The 16,000-nt window shown below is 26.8% G+C and overlaps 1 protein-coding gene across 1 annotated transcript in view; it reads left to right on the top strand.

Moving 5' to 3' along the window:
• The first annotated feature begins 8,643 nt into the window (after positions 1 to 8,643).
• Positions 8,644 to 16,000, top strand: part of LOC111027223 (acetylcholine receptor subunit alpha-type acr-16-like) — a 47,791-nt gene continuing 40,434 nt past the window's right edge. The window contains exons 1-2 of the mRNA XM_022305495.1: positions 8,644 to 8,706; positions 13,577 to 13,621. Coding sequence (XP_022161187.1) covers positions 13,619 to 13,621 — 3 coding nt within the window. The 5' untranslated portion in view covers positions 8,644 to 8,706; positions 13,577 to 13,618. The remainder of the gene's footprint in view (positions 8,707 to 13,576; positions 13,622 to 16,000) is intronic.

Here is a 16,000-nt window from a genome sequence, read left to right as displayed (position 1 = left end):
AAAATTGAATTCATAGACAAATATAGAATAAAGCATGTGTATTGATTTTATATTTTATGAATGCAGACAGCGTTTACATTTTACAAAATTTCTGGTACAAACTTTTACGTTTGGTATTGATACTATTACCTATATTTAATCAAACAGGACGTTCGAGTACTGTGAATTTTTTGTTATCAAAACTGAATATTACAAACCAAAATAATACGATCTTACTCAAACAAACGTATCTTGTAATACCATCTACCGCGTTACACTTTTGTACGGAGTGTCATTAAAACATTTAAAACCCACTTATAAGTCATAACCGATTATTATTCTATACAATTCGACAAATTTTCAAGGATCTTTACTCAAACTGATGGGAAAAGTTTGATTAACACATTTGTTTCATTTGTTATTGTACCTACCATTCGACGTAGAATAACAACTACAACAGTGGGTGGGTATATTTGTAGTAGGTAGGTCCAATTGCAAATATACAATCAACAATATATTTTATAACTTAATTTGTATACTTCTGTACCGCAACTGAATATACCTACAGCAATTATTGTATGCAAATATAACTGAAACACGTAATTTGTAAATTTCACATTTCCGCACCCTTGCACAACAGTTCGTTTAAATTTAAATAATTAATTTAGGTAATTAGTTCTATACAAATTAAGTGTCATTTTCTATCTTATAATAACTAATTATAATCCTAGCTAAAATACTGAATAAATACAATGGCTTTAAATTTGAATATTTTCACTTAACATTTTGCATTAATTAAAAGTAAAAATGACTGAGTTTTCATGCTTAAGTAAACGTAACAACATATTTTACCATATTTAGGTATTTTAAGCCTTGTAGTTTATCATCAAATTATAGTTTTTTTTAATACTACTATATTGAAATATCATGTGGGATTGAAACTTAATGAAATAAAAATAATAAACAAACAAAATATTTAGGTATTCAATGCTTAAAAGTGGGAATAATATCCTTATATTTTCCAATCAAATATTATTAAAGAAATTATTAACGGCTTTTAAAATAAAATAATTTGACATTTTCACAGCTGCCCACCAACTTACTCTTCGCTCCATCTACTTCTTCATTTAACTTGCACAACTTTTTTAATTTAATATAAATTAATAAATAATTTCTAATATTAGCATAAACAATTTGTTTTCTAAAACAAGGAACATTTAACATTATTTTGTTTTGAGTTTATTTAAACGAAAAGTTAAAGTGATTATTATAATATGATCGTGGCTAAACTAATTACAATCTTCGTAGACATTATAGTATCAAAAAATTAACGAAGAAAAAGTTATTGACAATGATAATCTCAGTGACACAATATTCTGTCTAATATATTCATTTTAATATAAATGTGTATTCTTGTACTCGCCATGAATAAATATTTAAATCAATTCATAATATTGACTTATATTCTAGATTTAATTCAAATTATAAATGGAATAAGCAATAGTATTATGATCGTCAACTCAGTTTGATTATGTTGTTTTTATTATTATTATTATTATTACCTATTATATTATTGTATTCTATGTGGTGTGGATTCGTGGAGACATTGTCATTCTCAAGTATTTCTTTCATTTTAATTAAATTTAAAAATTAGAGCGTACATTTTTAATAAATACGACAGTTAATTACTTTTCTTCTTTCGCCCTTTCAGTTTTTAATATTTAAAAGAAATACTTTGTTTTTTATATCGTTTATTTTTATTTTTTTTTATACATGTATATAAATATCCATATAATAACATTAAAACCCGGCCGCTTTAAATTTCTATCTTGAACGTCAGCATGGCCAGAGATCGTTAACTTATCTCTCCTTGCGAAAAATTCTTTACACCACACAAAATTGCCTACAATACCTACACACCTGGACGACTGTGCAGCAACGTTTATGTGGATACTTTTATATTTATTTTTTTCTTCTTCTAGAAAAGCCGTAGGGGATACTGGCGCATTTTGTCCTCTTAAAGTACCGTCATTATTTTTTTCATATTATATCGTTAAAGACTTTCCTCCGAGACGAGGTGTTAAAGACAAATGTCATACTCTTTACTTCTTTAGTTGACACTTTAAAGTAACGATAACGATTTGCTAAATTGCGTGTGTTTTTGTGAACGTGCATATGACGTATTATTATTTTATCAAGCGTCGGCAATTAAAAATAGTCCTACGAAATAATTAATAATTAATAATATTAAGCTTCCTTTGTGATTTTCATTGAATTTCTGCCCCTCGAGAAACTCTAATACTTGTCCACTATCATATTTTCTATTAATTTATTATTATTGTTATTATACTAATCGTGTAGTGATGCACGTACATCACGTCTTATTGGTGATCAAATGAGTTAATTAAGTAACTAGGCACTTAACTAATAAATTGTTGAGATTTTTTTTCCGATATCTTGTTGCCTGTTGTTGAAATTTGTAGGTAGGTATGTAATATATTTTGCATATCCGTTGTATTATGTTTTGGGCCATATAATGATAATAAATTGTAATCACAATGTATGCATGACGTATATTCCTGAATAAACTTCACATCACTGATATTAGGTATGTGTGTTTTTGTACATGGTTTATTACTTGTCAAACGAGTAATTAAGCCCTCGTAATTTAATATGTCTAAAAGATAAACTCTTCATTCCAATATTAATTAATCATTATTTCGCGTTATACTACAGGTACCTACATTTCGGGGCTAAAAATAATTTAGTAAATAAAAGTTGTGAAGGTTGCAGATTTCATTATAAAAACATAATATAACGTGATTCATTTGATATATCACATTCATATTCAATTAATTTATGTATCATTTTTTTTTCGTATGTTACCAAATATTTTTATCAATTTTATTAATATTTTTGTTCGTTAAATAATTATTTTCGTTTCAAAAAAAAAAAAGAGGGATGCTCAATCGTTATTTATTATTACAAAGGAGCTTTATCCACATCCAATTAAATTTATTAACACAATTATAAACTAAATGAACTATATTTAAAGAAACTCGTTCGGATCTTAAATGTAAATAAGTCATATGGATATGTTTAATGTACATTAAAAAATGCACATGTATTGAAAAATTCTATATAAATTGCAATACCTAATAGTTATTTAATAATTTCAGTATTTTCTTAAAAATTGTTATGCGTTTGAAGTATTGAATTGTATGTAATGTATTCGTTTTAGACTCTATTCCAAATTAAATTCTTATCAAAGATAAATAATAACATACGAGTAACACTTTAAAAGAAAATTCTGAATTTACTGTACGCTTAATAGCATAATACTATTTATATAATTGGTAGTGAGTTCGTAATAATTTTGAAAATAATGGTTATAGAGGGAAGAGACTTGAAACAAGAACTGAAGATTTATTTTATTACGTTCTAAGCATCATTAAATTTTCAAATAGACTCGATGGTTTTATAGCTTTGTATAGACTTACAAAATTTATTGAGGTTTTTTTCTATAAAATGCGCCATTTTTAGAATTTGGACTTGTTATTTTAACAAGTTGTCCCTAATATATACCAAATATTATTTTTATCTAATATATGATCAAAATATTTCAAAAATTGTATTCGATGATTGAACTCAGTTTTTTAAAATAAATATCTACCGACCTCCCCATATCAAAATATGGTCGCATATGTGATTTCAACTTACCAACTATTGAAACATAAAACATTTATAACATTTTAATCTGTCCCAATAAATTGGATTTCAGTGTAATATGTAATAAAATGTATAAGTTCAACGAATGTAGTTGTATTATAAGTATAGTTATATTGTGTTGGATTTAAAATAATGGTTTTAGAAAGTAGTGTGGAAGAGATAGAGATACTTGCAGGAACACAATATTTGTGTCTGAAAAAGGTTAAAATCAAATTAGTTATAAATTATCATAATAATATACAGACAACTATAGTGATCGTATTAAACACAGCTTAATAAAATATTTTCAACATGAAAAAGAATTTCTAAATATTTATTTTAAAATCCATTACAATATCACAAAATGTACCGAGATGAGTTGAAATTAGATTAGACCGCCAAAAAATGAATGAAAAATATTAAATAGAAAATAATTGCATTACAAAATGGCTTACTCAAAGCATCTGTGTCGTCGCTTGGTATTATCAACTGACAAAACTGTGTATTTATTATGTAAACAAGGGAATAAGCACTAAATTCTTAACCTTTGTTCAAGCGTAAACACATGCCAAATTCAACATTCATTCTAAACTATAATTTCCATGGAAAACAAGTACTCAAATAAAATGTACATAAGTGTAATTTCAATAACACTCATCTAATCGACCAAATAATTACTAACAAAATAATAATTGGCAACTGACAAGGCGAAAAATAAGTTTAGTTTAAATAAAACTATACGCAATAATGAATATATATATATCAATAATATATATTCGGATAGACATTTATTTACAGTGATTTTTTCTTAATATTCTTAAATAAGTATTATTGATTGTTCTCTAATTCTCTATAGACTTAGTCGATACTTTTTTTTTAAACTGTCATATTTATTTTGGTTCTCGCCCATACACTTGTATAATATATGGACCACATAATCCCTGTTTGAAAATTAAAAAAACTCCACAAAATAATGACCATAAAAAAATTATCGTTAAATATTAATGACTTTCAGTTATTAATTAACGCATTTATAATTCATATACAATCATACGGATTTATAAACGGCTTTATTATGACTATTTACCAAATTAATAATATCGTGTTTTTGGATAAAAATTTAAATAAGAATTAAACATTGTACTTGGTTCGCTATTAAATTTAATTCAACTAACACGGCCAACCTTTTTTATGGTACGGAAATGCACTATAAATTTCATTAAAATGAACATGGAAATAAAGTTGCCACGAACAACACTATCAGACAATTTATTTAGCAACTTTTCGAAGTATACAAAGTCGAACGGCATTGTTACATTTATAACCATAAAGGTGTAGATTAACCGATATTATTATTTGAGTATTATATTCAATTTATTATGTTTATATTATTATTTAAAAGTAAATAATACGTAGGTATAACTTAATTATTTTAGTAAAAAATATTTTATAATTATAATTATACCTGCAAGTTTCTTAATATACCATATTTATTCTCTTATTGCGCAAAAAGTTTGTTACAGAACAATAAGAAAAAATTATAATTTTGTAACTGAAACAAATTTGACTTCGCCAGTGTTGAATGCAAAAAATAAACGCCAGACGTATAAATTACTGATCGAGGAACTTTCACCAAAGAAATGTTGTAAAGTTTCAATGTTATAATTAAATTCAAAAAGATTACTTCAAGGGACTACTTTGCATCACATTTTAATAAGATTTCTGATACACTTCAAAATTTAAAAGTTCAAACCTAAAAGTACATTTAAAAATACATCTCAATGATTATGGTTTTGACAGTTTAATTGTTTTTAATTTTTTTGTAATTTGTCTGTGTTATTACCCAAAGAACAATACGTTTTCAAGCTTCATCTATCTTAAAATAACTCCATTATATTCATTTTACTTTTAAACTATAGTTAGGTATAATTTCATGCATAAGAACTAGAGCATGAAAACAACACTTAAAAGTTTCTACTTTTAAAAAAAAGTGTTATTATATGAAGTGTGAAAATAATAGACTGCTTTAGTGCCAATTTGCTTTCATTCGTTTTCGTCGTTGTAGCAAGTTAATGTTTAGTTTTTTATCGACAAAGTACAAACTGACATAATAATAATGTGTTTTAATTCCATAAAATCATTCAATGAAATATATCTTGATTTATTAGTCAGAACACAGAACTTTAGAACATATTACTTGTTTTACCAAACTTTTTGTTCAGTTTTGTTGAATTAAGCGATTGTATTGCAATATTTTTAAACAAATGCTATAGGTCTATAGGTCATTATCTAACAAATAATAATATATTTGATAAAATGTCCTTGATGTAACATATTTTATGTATCCAATAATGTATAAATTAGTGTTAATATATTACAATCGTAGTACTCGGATAAAGTGTTAATCTAAAGATATAAATCTCAAAGTTTATTCAATTTCAAAAAGTAATAAAGTACCATATATTTACTATCAGAATGAGAAAAAAACCCACATTAGATTTGACAGTCTTCAACATTTTTATGATATTATCGCCTCTGGGAAATATACAAAAACCATTTTCTCTACTGAGTATTTCAATCGATATCTTTAATTTTTCGAAACTTTTGTTTAAATAAAAAAATGTAGCGATCACATTTATAGTTAAAAACTTAAAACTTGTCGACTATGACACATTTTATAAGCATATAAGTTTACATACAGGTTGAATATATATATATATAATATTTTTTATAAGTTATACGTCATAACTCGATGGCAATAGGAAAAAACGTATAAAAAATAAAAATAAAGAATTAGAGAAAGAGCCAGAGGATGGAGAGGTAGGTGAGAAACTTTATCATTTCAAAGTGGTCCAGAAAATACGGGTACGACTATTGATTGTTGTCCATACGACATCTGGCGAGCTTACGCGAGATTTCTACGGCAGGGACGGAGTTTAATTATGGGCCGAACCGACGACGACTTTTACCGGCTTTTCTGTGGCAACAGAGGGTTTGGAAAGGGAACGCAAACGGCAAACGCCAACTTTGCTAGAGAGTTCAATGGGCCAGGCAGAGAGGACACATTAAAAGTATAATTTATTAAAAGAAAAACTTATTCCGGGACAATAAATAATAACTTTGTATTGTGTAGAGGAAAAAAATGCATGTTCAAAAATCTTGTCCGGTAAAATTGTTCTGTGATCCGAATTGTTTGTTGTCCAATATCGTCAGCTGTTGTTAACATTATGATTTCCCCACAACTCTTAGGTATGGGCGGAAATCTATTTTTGCTTACTAATTGATCTTGGAAATACTGCAGTATCAAAAATGCAATTATTAATTTAAAATATTATCGCACGGGGGGACCATGTCAAATATTTTATGCTATTAAAGTATTAACTATATAAGATAACCTGTAAAATATATATATAATATTTCAACTAATGTAAGTTTTCATGGGGCTTATAGACTTTGAAACTATACTGAACCAATTGGCACCAAATTTTGCATGCGTATGTGCCTCGAAACTCGAGAAGTATATGTCGGTGCGTTTTTCAATTCCTGTAGGTTGCCAAAGGATGGCGCCCACACGTAAATTTTGTTTTGGCTCAAGAAGATCAAATAATACATTTTTGTCTACAGGGTTACCATTGGTTACAGAAATAAAATCGACTCTTATAATAATATTATATTTTATTATAAAAACAAGTGTGTATGGTTGTAGTGTATACCACTAAGGTTCAGCAGTAAAAATGAAAATCGGCATCGGTGCATCTCGCTTTGAGAAAAATTTTTATCGAGGTGGGCATCCGCCTGTGATGGATGGGATATAGAACTTGGCAAATTAAATATTATTTTCTAAAAAATTACCTTAATATTTCTGTTTTTTTCTTAATTTTTGTTTTAGTTTTTTTTTCGATTATTTTAAAAATCAGTGGGAATTTTCCGAAAACCCCACACAAATTTTGAAGAATTTTTCTGTCACATTATCATAAGTTCAACACATTAATTACTCCAATCAGAATCCAAGATATGTTCTGCCAAATTTGGTTCCTATCAACAAAAAAAAAACTTCGAACTTCACACTTTTATGCACAAAAATATATCTAATGATGAGATAATTTGACTATTTTATAAATTATATAAGTCCCACAATTGGAAATTCGTACAACATATTTCCATAATCGTACAACGTATCTCACCCTGAAACATGTAAGGCCGTAAGGTATAATTACAATTATAACAAATGAACATTATTCTTCTGAGATAAACCATGCCATTTGATTATAGAAACTAATTTAAGTTTGTATTATTTTCACTGGGTAAGTATATTAAGAATAAACTATTTTTGTACTCGAATAGTTGTCGCTATTTGTGAGTTGGTACTTGATGCAATGGCTTTCTAAATGTATACATGTAAATAAGTTAATTTAACTTTTTACAATAAATGTAATCAACCTGTGTTATTTTTGAACTAAATAATTACTCAAATATGATTAAATAATAAGCGACTAAAATTATTTAAAAAAAATGTATATTATTGGTCAATATTTATGAAAAAATAAATAAAAATGGCAAAACCTTATCAAATAAAGTGAAGTTGGATACAAGTTATATACAAGTTGTACCACTTGATTATCAGGCAGATTTTGTTGATCTATACTACCTAGTTGTAGATTCCAATGGTGGTAAAATAACTGAGTGCCTACTTACTGTTTACTTTTAAGTTTGCAGAAGCCAGTATTGGTGAAAAAATGAGTAAATTGTAATACACAATCATTGTTATTATGTTGTTATGAATTTGAGAAAGGCTGTGTGAAACGTGCACATTGTATTATTATTAAGTGTGCAGATATCGAGATCATTACTTAAGTTTTTTATTTTCATTGTGTTTCAGAAAGCGTTCAAGGTAAATTCGAGAGGCAACTTTTGGATGACCTCCTAATAGAATACAACCCTCTGGAGAGACCTGTATCCAACGAATCCGATCCACTCGAAGTTACATTTGGCATCACGCTACAACAGATAATAGACGTGGTTCGTATACTTGGGCTATACACTTTATTCGATCATAAAACGTTATTGTGTGGCAATAGTATAAAGTGCAATTTACTCGATACAAAAAGCAAATAGCACAGTGGCGTCAATTCGTAGCTAGTTTGAAACGGCTTAGCGTAATAATATATAAATCATAATTTAATTAACTACGCTGCCTGAATAACGGTTAATGATTTATATACAAAATACGATTGCGATCACTCGTTATATTGTATGTTAGTATGTAAAATATATTAATATATGATATAACGAATGAACAGTAAATTCACAGCATCATTTTTTAACAGGAATACTCATTTTTGAAAAAAAAATTTTTTTTATTCTGAAATGCACTTCATTAAAAATATAAAATGCATGCGATTCTACTATCTCTTAATAACCTAATTGTTTTACTTTTAAATTTGTTAATGAATCCATTATTAACTATTGATGTTTAAATGGCAAGCTATATTTTCAATTTTATAATCTGAAGTACAATATTTTTAAGAAAATGTTGGCAGGTAGTTTTCAAATATAGAAAGAATCGATTGCTATTTAAAAATTAAAATTTTATTCTGGTTTAACTATCAAACAAAGGTGTGAACAAATAGGATCAAAAAAAAAAAAGTTTAAAATGCATACATCGTAACTATTCAATAGTACAATAGCGGTAGTGTTGAAAGTAAAGTACGTTTCGAAACATCTTAAAATTGCATAGAAACACTGTATTTCAACATGTTCTCTTAAATTACTTGGATATAAGAAAACAAGCAAGAAAATAGTTGCACTAATGTGTAAAATTAAGAATATTAAGCGAGCTAGTAAATAATATTGCTATAGTAGAAAAATAAATCAGTCATGGAGTTGATCGGTTAGTACGTCGACATAATGTTGCACTACTGCAACTTATAGCAAAAATAATATACCAATTTATAACCATAGATCGTTATTACAGAAAGACAAAAATATTTATTATTTACCCGTTGTAATTGAACAACTGCACATTTTAACATTTAATGTAAATATATAAAGAAACCGTAGTGGTTAATAAATAACTGGTAACCAAAAACGTGACCTCAAAATAAATTCATAATGAATCTATTCTTTAAATATTTAAGCTATATTTTACAATAATTTACAAACCTTATCCCCCGAGGCACTGTCTAGACAATTTTCCTAGCTAAGGTTTGCAAGGGACTGATCATGTTACGAAAAATCCCTAGAGGTCGCCCATACGAGATCAATGGCATCGGTTGACAAGGTTTAACTTTAACACAATGCAAATTGTATAAGCAATATTACAATACATTTTGGCTTTGACGGCTTATAAGAGTCGTATACAAAGCGAAACGGAAACATAAATGTGCATGAGGACTATATTGCGGCTGGATAAGGGTTTTTAGACTAACAAGCTACGATCGATCAACCAACAATTTTGATATTGTATTATTTATTTAAATCTCAGCCGCCCTAAAACTCAGCGTGAAAGCATACTAAACAAAAATTATAAGAATAAATAATTTAAAATGTTGTACTAATGAATCAATATAATTGTTCACAATATAATATGTGATTATTTTATTACTGAGCTTTAACTCCTAATGAAGTGTAAGTCATAAATCACGATTATAATATAATATAATGTACTACTAAGTTCGTAGACTAATAATTACAGTATATTATAAAGTCGAAACACATAATAAAAAGCAATATGCTGTATAGTAGGTTTCGAGTACATCTCGTCATTGAGTAAGTTTTTGTGTAATTAATGATATTTTATTTATTATTATTGATAAAATTATACCCTGTGACATAGACCATTGGGGTGCAAATATTATTTACATCGATAAATTACAATTAGTGATATTAAGACAAGTTATTGTCACATATTTATAGAATTTATAGGATTTTTTTTAAATTTTGTTTCGAAACTTTTATTTTATGATCAATTCGATGGTGGCTGGGAATGAGGATCTATATTGTATCCGAGAGATTCAGCAAGGAGTTCCGGAAGTTTTGAAATCGATCTTGGTTCGGAGAATGAACGACATTCCGTCATTAAGTGTAAATATGTAATATTGTTAGACATGTGCCTCGTGATATCTGCATATTTGAGGGTCATTTTTACTCATTAGATGACCGTGAGTAATTTGTGTGTGCCCGATCCGGAATCCTGTTAGAATGACTTCGAACTTTCTTGGAAGGTCTGTGGCATACATTCATATGGATCCATATTTTGTAATGGATGATTGTAATTGAATTAATTAATAATTCACTGAATACGAAAATCGATTCTCAGAAGTGAAGGGAGACGGACAGACCGTATTATATGTCAGTAATGTCAACCTTTATATTCAAGGATATTTTATAATTGATTAATCCTACAAAGACTGTTAGTATCTAGTAGTAACTAAGGTTAGGTTAGGTTAGGAAAAACATCGAATATAATATTATACAATAATTATTATTATGAAATAAATCGAACCCGTAAATAGAACTGGTGTAAATAGGTTAGTTGGTATAATAACTAAAAATCATCTAAATATTCTGAAAATGTAATTCGTATAGAATATATTATAATTGTACATGTAACGTCATAATGACAAAAAGTTACAACTCTCCGCGTTTAATAGTTTTTAAATTACAACAAAATAACTAAACTCGGTAGAGAAAAAATCATTATTTTTATTTAAATATCCAATTTCACCTGAAATAAAAAAAAACCATGCATATTTATTTTTAATTATATTTTTTAAATGAATGTAAAAAACTTATGAGAAATCGTGTATTAAATTGTCAAGCCTTTGCTATTAAAATTGAAAATTGTATGAATATACTACCTACCTAAAAAATAGTTATATATTTTTACTTCAAACACTTATAAAAAAAAACTGAACCTATGCATTTTAAATATTTATAAGTAACAATTTACGATTAACGATACATTGTATTTTCAAGTTTTTAAACATAATATAAAAAACCATTAATTGAATAAAAAATGGATTAGAAAAGTCGAAAAAAAATGTACATACTCTTTAACACTTAACACTTTACTCAGTAATATTATTATGAACTCATAGTAACAAAATCATCCACTAGTATTTACGGAATTGTTGTCTAAAAATTAAAATTTTACTTTCTGGAAGAATCGAGACGGTAAAAAAAATGACAGTAATTAATAATATCAGTTCTAGCTGTTACACCTATAATAAACCGCTGAAACACGGATAACATGTAATTCTTATTTCATATCATTTAATTATTCATCAATGTATCTATATAATACAAAGTAAATGCTGACACTATAAATAAATTGAAAAGTAATCAGGTCAAAGCTATTTGTCGACCGCGTCACTAAATCCCACGTCTCCATAACATCCCGACTTCTCAAACACTATCCACACCAGCATCACAGACGCCAATCATAATAATTTATAGTACAGTACTGTTGACAGTGTAGAATGAAATAATAAGCTAAAAGCTACATTTTATAAGTACCATGTCAAATCTATTTATTTCAAAATTAATGCTCATACCATATACTACTGTCACTTGTCAGACGAGTAAAAAAGCAACAGAGTCAAAGCGTATTTCACATCCGTATCTGACGTTTATTGTCTGGTTTATTATTCACACTGGAATCTTTTTTACCTGCTCCTTATTATTAGGCACCTCATTTTGCAGAAGTCCTCCCCGGAAAATAGATTTTTTTAGTGAAATGCATCAACTCTTTTTTTTCCCCCCGGCCACAAGATAAATGTGAGTGTCCCTCGGGGCAGTGATCTGTCACCTATTATTTATAACATTTATACCTTTGACACTGCAAAAATAAACTTATCCAGAAAAACTACTCTGCCAGCTTATACCGATCATACTCTGGCTTTATGAGCATCAAACCCAATCTTACCGCATAGTAAATCCAAACAGAGTAGACTTACAAAATTTAAAGTCATCCGAGATGACTCATCTCGAATCGATCTCAATACAATTCAATATTACCAACCTATATATTATTATCAACGATATTGTATGTACTAGAGCTCTGAATAAAAATAGCATAAGTGCTTACCAAAAATGTAAATACGACTGCGAAATGTTATTTATATTCTTTGATTGGTGTTCTTAAAATACAATACAATCGAAATACAGTAATCAAATGTATGGAAGTTGGAACTACACTGAATAATCTGTAAGACATAATATAAAAGATGTTTTTTTTAAATACTTTCGGAATGTTAACTCGATATTTTGTGATAATTACTAGTTATTAACATGTTTATTAAAAACTTAATTCATATTTAATAGTCGATAAAAAATAATATGAGAAAATGAGAAGCTTAACAGATAGAAAATAACCATATTTTTGTCATTCAAAATTCATAAAATATACATTTAATTTATAGACTACTGTACTAGAGGAATCAAAATAACAATACAACAATTGTTATAACAATACTATAAAAGAATTATATGAGTTTTTAGAATATTTTTCTATACATATTCTTATATAATTATGACTTCTGACAGTGTTCTGAATTACTCAGTTGAAAATTGGAAATACGTTTTATTTTTAACTCGAAAATGTATTTTACTTTTTTTTATTTGATAATTTCAGTTATTATTATGACATTTAGAGCTGCTTGTAATGACTATTATTCAGTTATTGCACAGTAATGCTATATTTATATTGTTGTATTATATTTTTTTTTAATGATTTAAAAAATGTTTAAATGGAACTTGTTAATATTATCCACTATTTTTACTAGCTCGCATTTTTTTTGTCTAATACTGTTTGACAACTAATTTTTGTCTCAATGAATAATATTTATAAATAATTCTATTGTTTCATATTACCATTATACTGTTTTAGGATGAAAAAAATCAAATCGTCATAACAAATGCTTGGTTAAACATGGTGAGTACCTGTATTATTTTAAGTATATTATATATTTGTATTACATAAGTAGTATACATTTGATATTCGTTCCAATACTTATGAATTATGATATATATTTTTAGTTAGTAATTTGATTAAAAATTAATTTTGTAATTAATGGTTGAACCAAACATTTTCAAGATTTGTCAAAAACAAATGCTTGCTTATATTTATTCCTCAATTTTTGCAGTATATAAAAAAACTACAAGAATTCGAAAGTTGTTCTCTTAGAGAACTATAATATGATATACTATACAACATTAATATGTAATAATTAAAAGATAACATTAAAAAATTTGTTTGACTATTTTTCTACTTAAATATCAAATAATTTATAAAACCAATAAATAACTCATTCTTAATCTAATCTCATAGACATTATTACACAGAAAATAGATTTGATATATTTGTCTCATTTCATCAATAATGACTAAATGCAGTGTTGTACTATTTTATTTAAATATTTCAAACCAAAAATAAACAGCGCGTTTTGTATAAATTAAAATATGAAATATTAGATTTGAAAACTATATAGGATTTATAAAATGTTTAGGTACTAGAAAGTTTATAAATGCTCTAAAAATATACAATAATTAAAATTATAATATAATTAATATTGTTTTTAATGGAGGTTAGGTTGAATGATTAACTCATAAACTAAAAATAATGCTAAAATAAATGTTAAAGTAAAATCGCAGATTAAATCCTAAAAATGTTTCACGATTTTCAAACTTATTGATATTAAATTATGAATACACAATATTACAATAAAATAATCAATAAAAATAGGACTATAGGAAGGTTGTTAAAAAGTTGAAAAATAATGAGAGAAGTTTTCGTCATACCCAGTTTTCTTTGGATCTACTTAACCTTACTGTTAAGGTGGTTTGTTCTTTGATAGTTTTTCGTGATTTTCGGGAAAACGACTAGACACTTTAAAAAATTACCTCTTCAAAGTACCATTTGTATCAAATTTCCAATCTATTTCGGGTCTATTAAGGATTTTAAAGCACTCCTGCTGCCCATAAAAGTGATACAATAAAAAAACGCACAGCTGTTAAACCAATAGATTCGACTCTCCGTTCAAAATATAACATACAAACAGTAACAAAGCTTTGTTTAAAACTTTTAAGGTGGTTTTAAATGAATAATCGAATTGCGTCAGTAAATATTGTATAGCCTTTCTTCTATTATTATTATCATTTAAAGAGGAACGTTTCACTTATCCAGTTTAATTATACTTTGTTTCCAATTCTTTTAATACAATTGAATTTATGTAATTAGGCTATCGGCACACTACATTTAATGACATTAACCAATCCTATACATACATACATATATAATATATATAAACAGTTAAAAGATAGATTTATTTATTTACGCATAGGTGTTCTATTGATAATTTAATATTATGTATCATATTTAAAATATTCGGATATTGTGTAAAATAATATCGTCTTCTTTTTCTTATCATTATTCATTACTGTAGAATAATAATTGGATTAAAATAAGTCATCGTCCATCAAGTAAGACAAATTATTATTAAACCATTTTAAATATGTAATATTATTTATGGTTCAACATTTTATGTTATGATTTAATCAAAATCAATTAAAATTCCTACAAACTTCAAATTAAACATTTTTATTTTCTCATATAAACTTGTGGCAACAGTGGTGGCCATTGAGTGATACTGACAAGGTTGAATTACATAATTTTGGTAACATATGAAGGTATATCTATTCACAAATTTAATAATATTAAAAGTAAATAGTAAACAAAACGTCGAGAAGATTTATGCCTTGTTAATTAGATTGGTGGCGAAAACAAACATTAATTATTATCAACTATTCATTTGTAAAAAATATAAGAAAAGTTTATTCAAGAGTGACATGTGTTAATGTGTTATTAATAGCATACTTTAACAAGCTCCAATATGACTATATTTTTTTTTTTACTTTAAATCAATAATCTAATACTTACTTGATGAATCTGAATATGCTGTATGTTTAGTGATTAAACTTCATCCCAAAGTAATAAAACATCATAAAACATACGTTGATTTAGGATTTTATGAAGGCAATATTAGCATATTATAATTATTCGAGTAACGATGGATAAAAATTGTAAGATAAACTAAAAAATTATATTAAAATTAAAAAATGTTAACACCCTTATAAAATATTTAAAAAAATCTTTCAGTTTGGTTTACTCAAGCAGCTTTGATAATTACTTTCTTTAATTATAATATTTCGAAACCTAATAATTATATTGGATAACTTCAGAAGTTTTAGCAACTTTCATGAAAAATAATAAAGATTTTTTAATTTATATAACTTCAAGAGCATCCACAAAAGT

Source organism: Myzus persicae, unplaced genomic scaffold, assembly GCF_001856785.1.
Source record: "Myzus persicae strain clone G006 unplaced genomic scaffold, MPER_G0061.0, whole genome shotgun sequence".
NCBI lineage: Eukaryota > Metazoa > Arthropoda > Insecta > Hemiptera > Aphididae > Myzus > Myzus persicae.
Note: the sequence above shows the minus strand (reverse complement) of the source record. Positions and strands in the feature narration are given on the sequence as shown.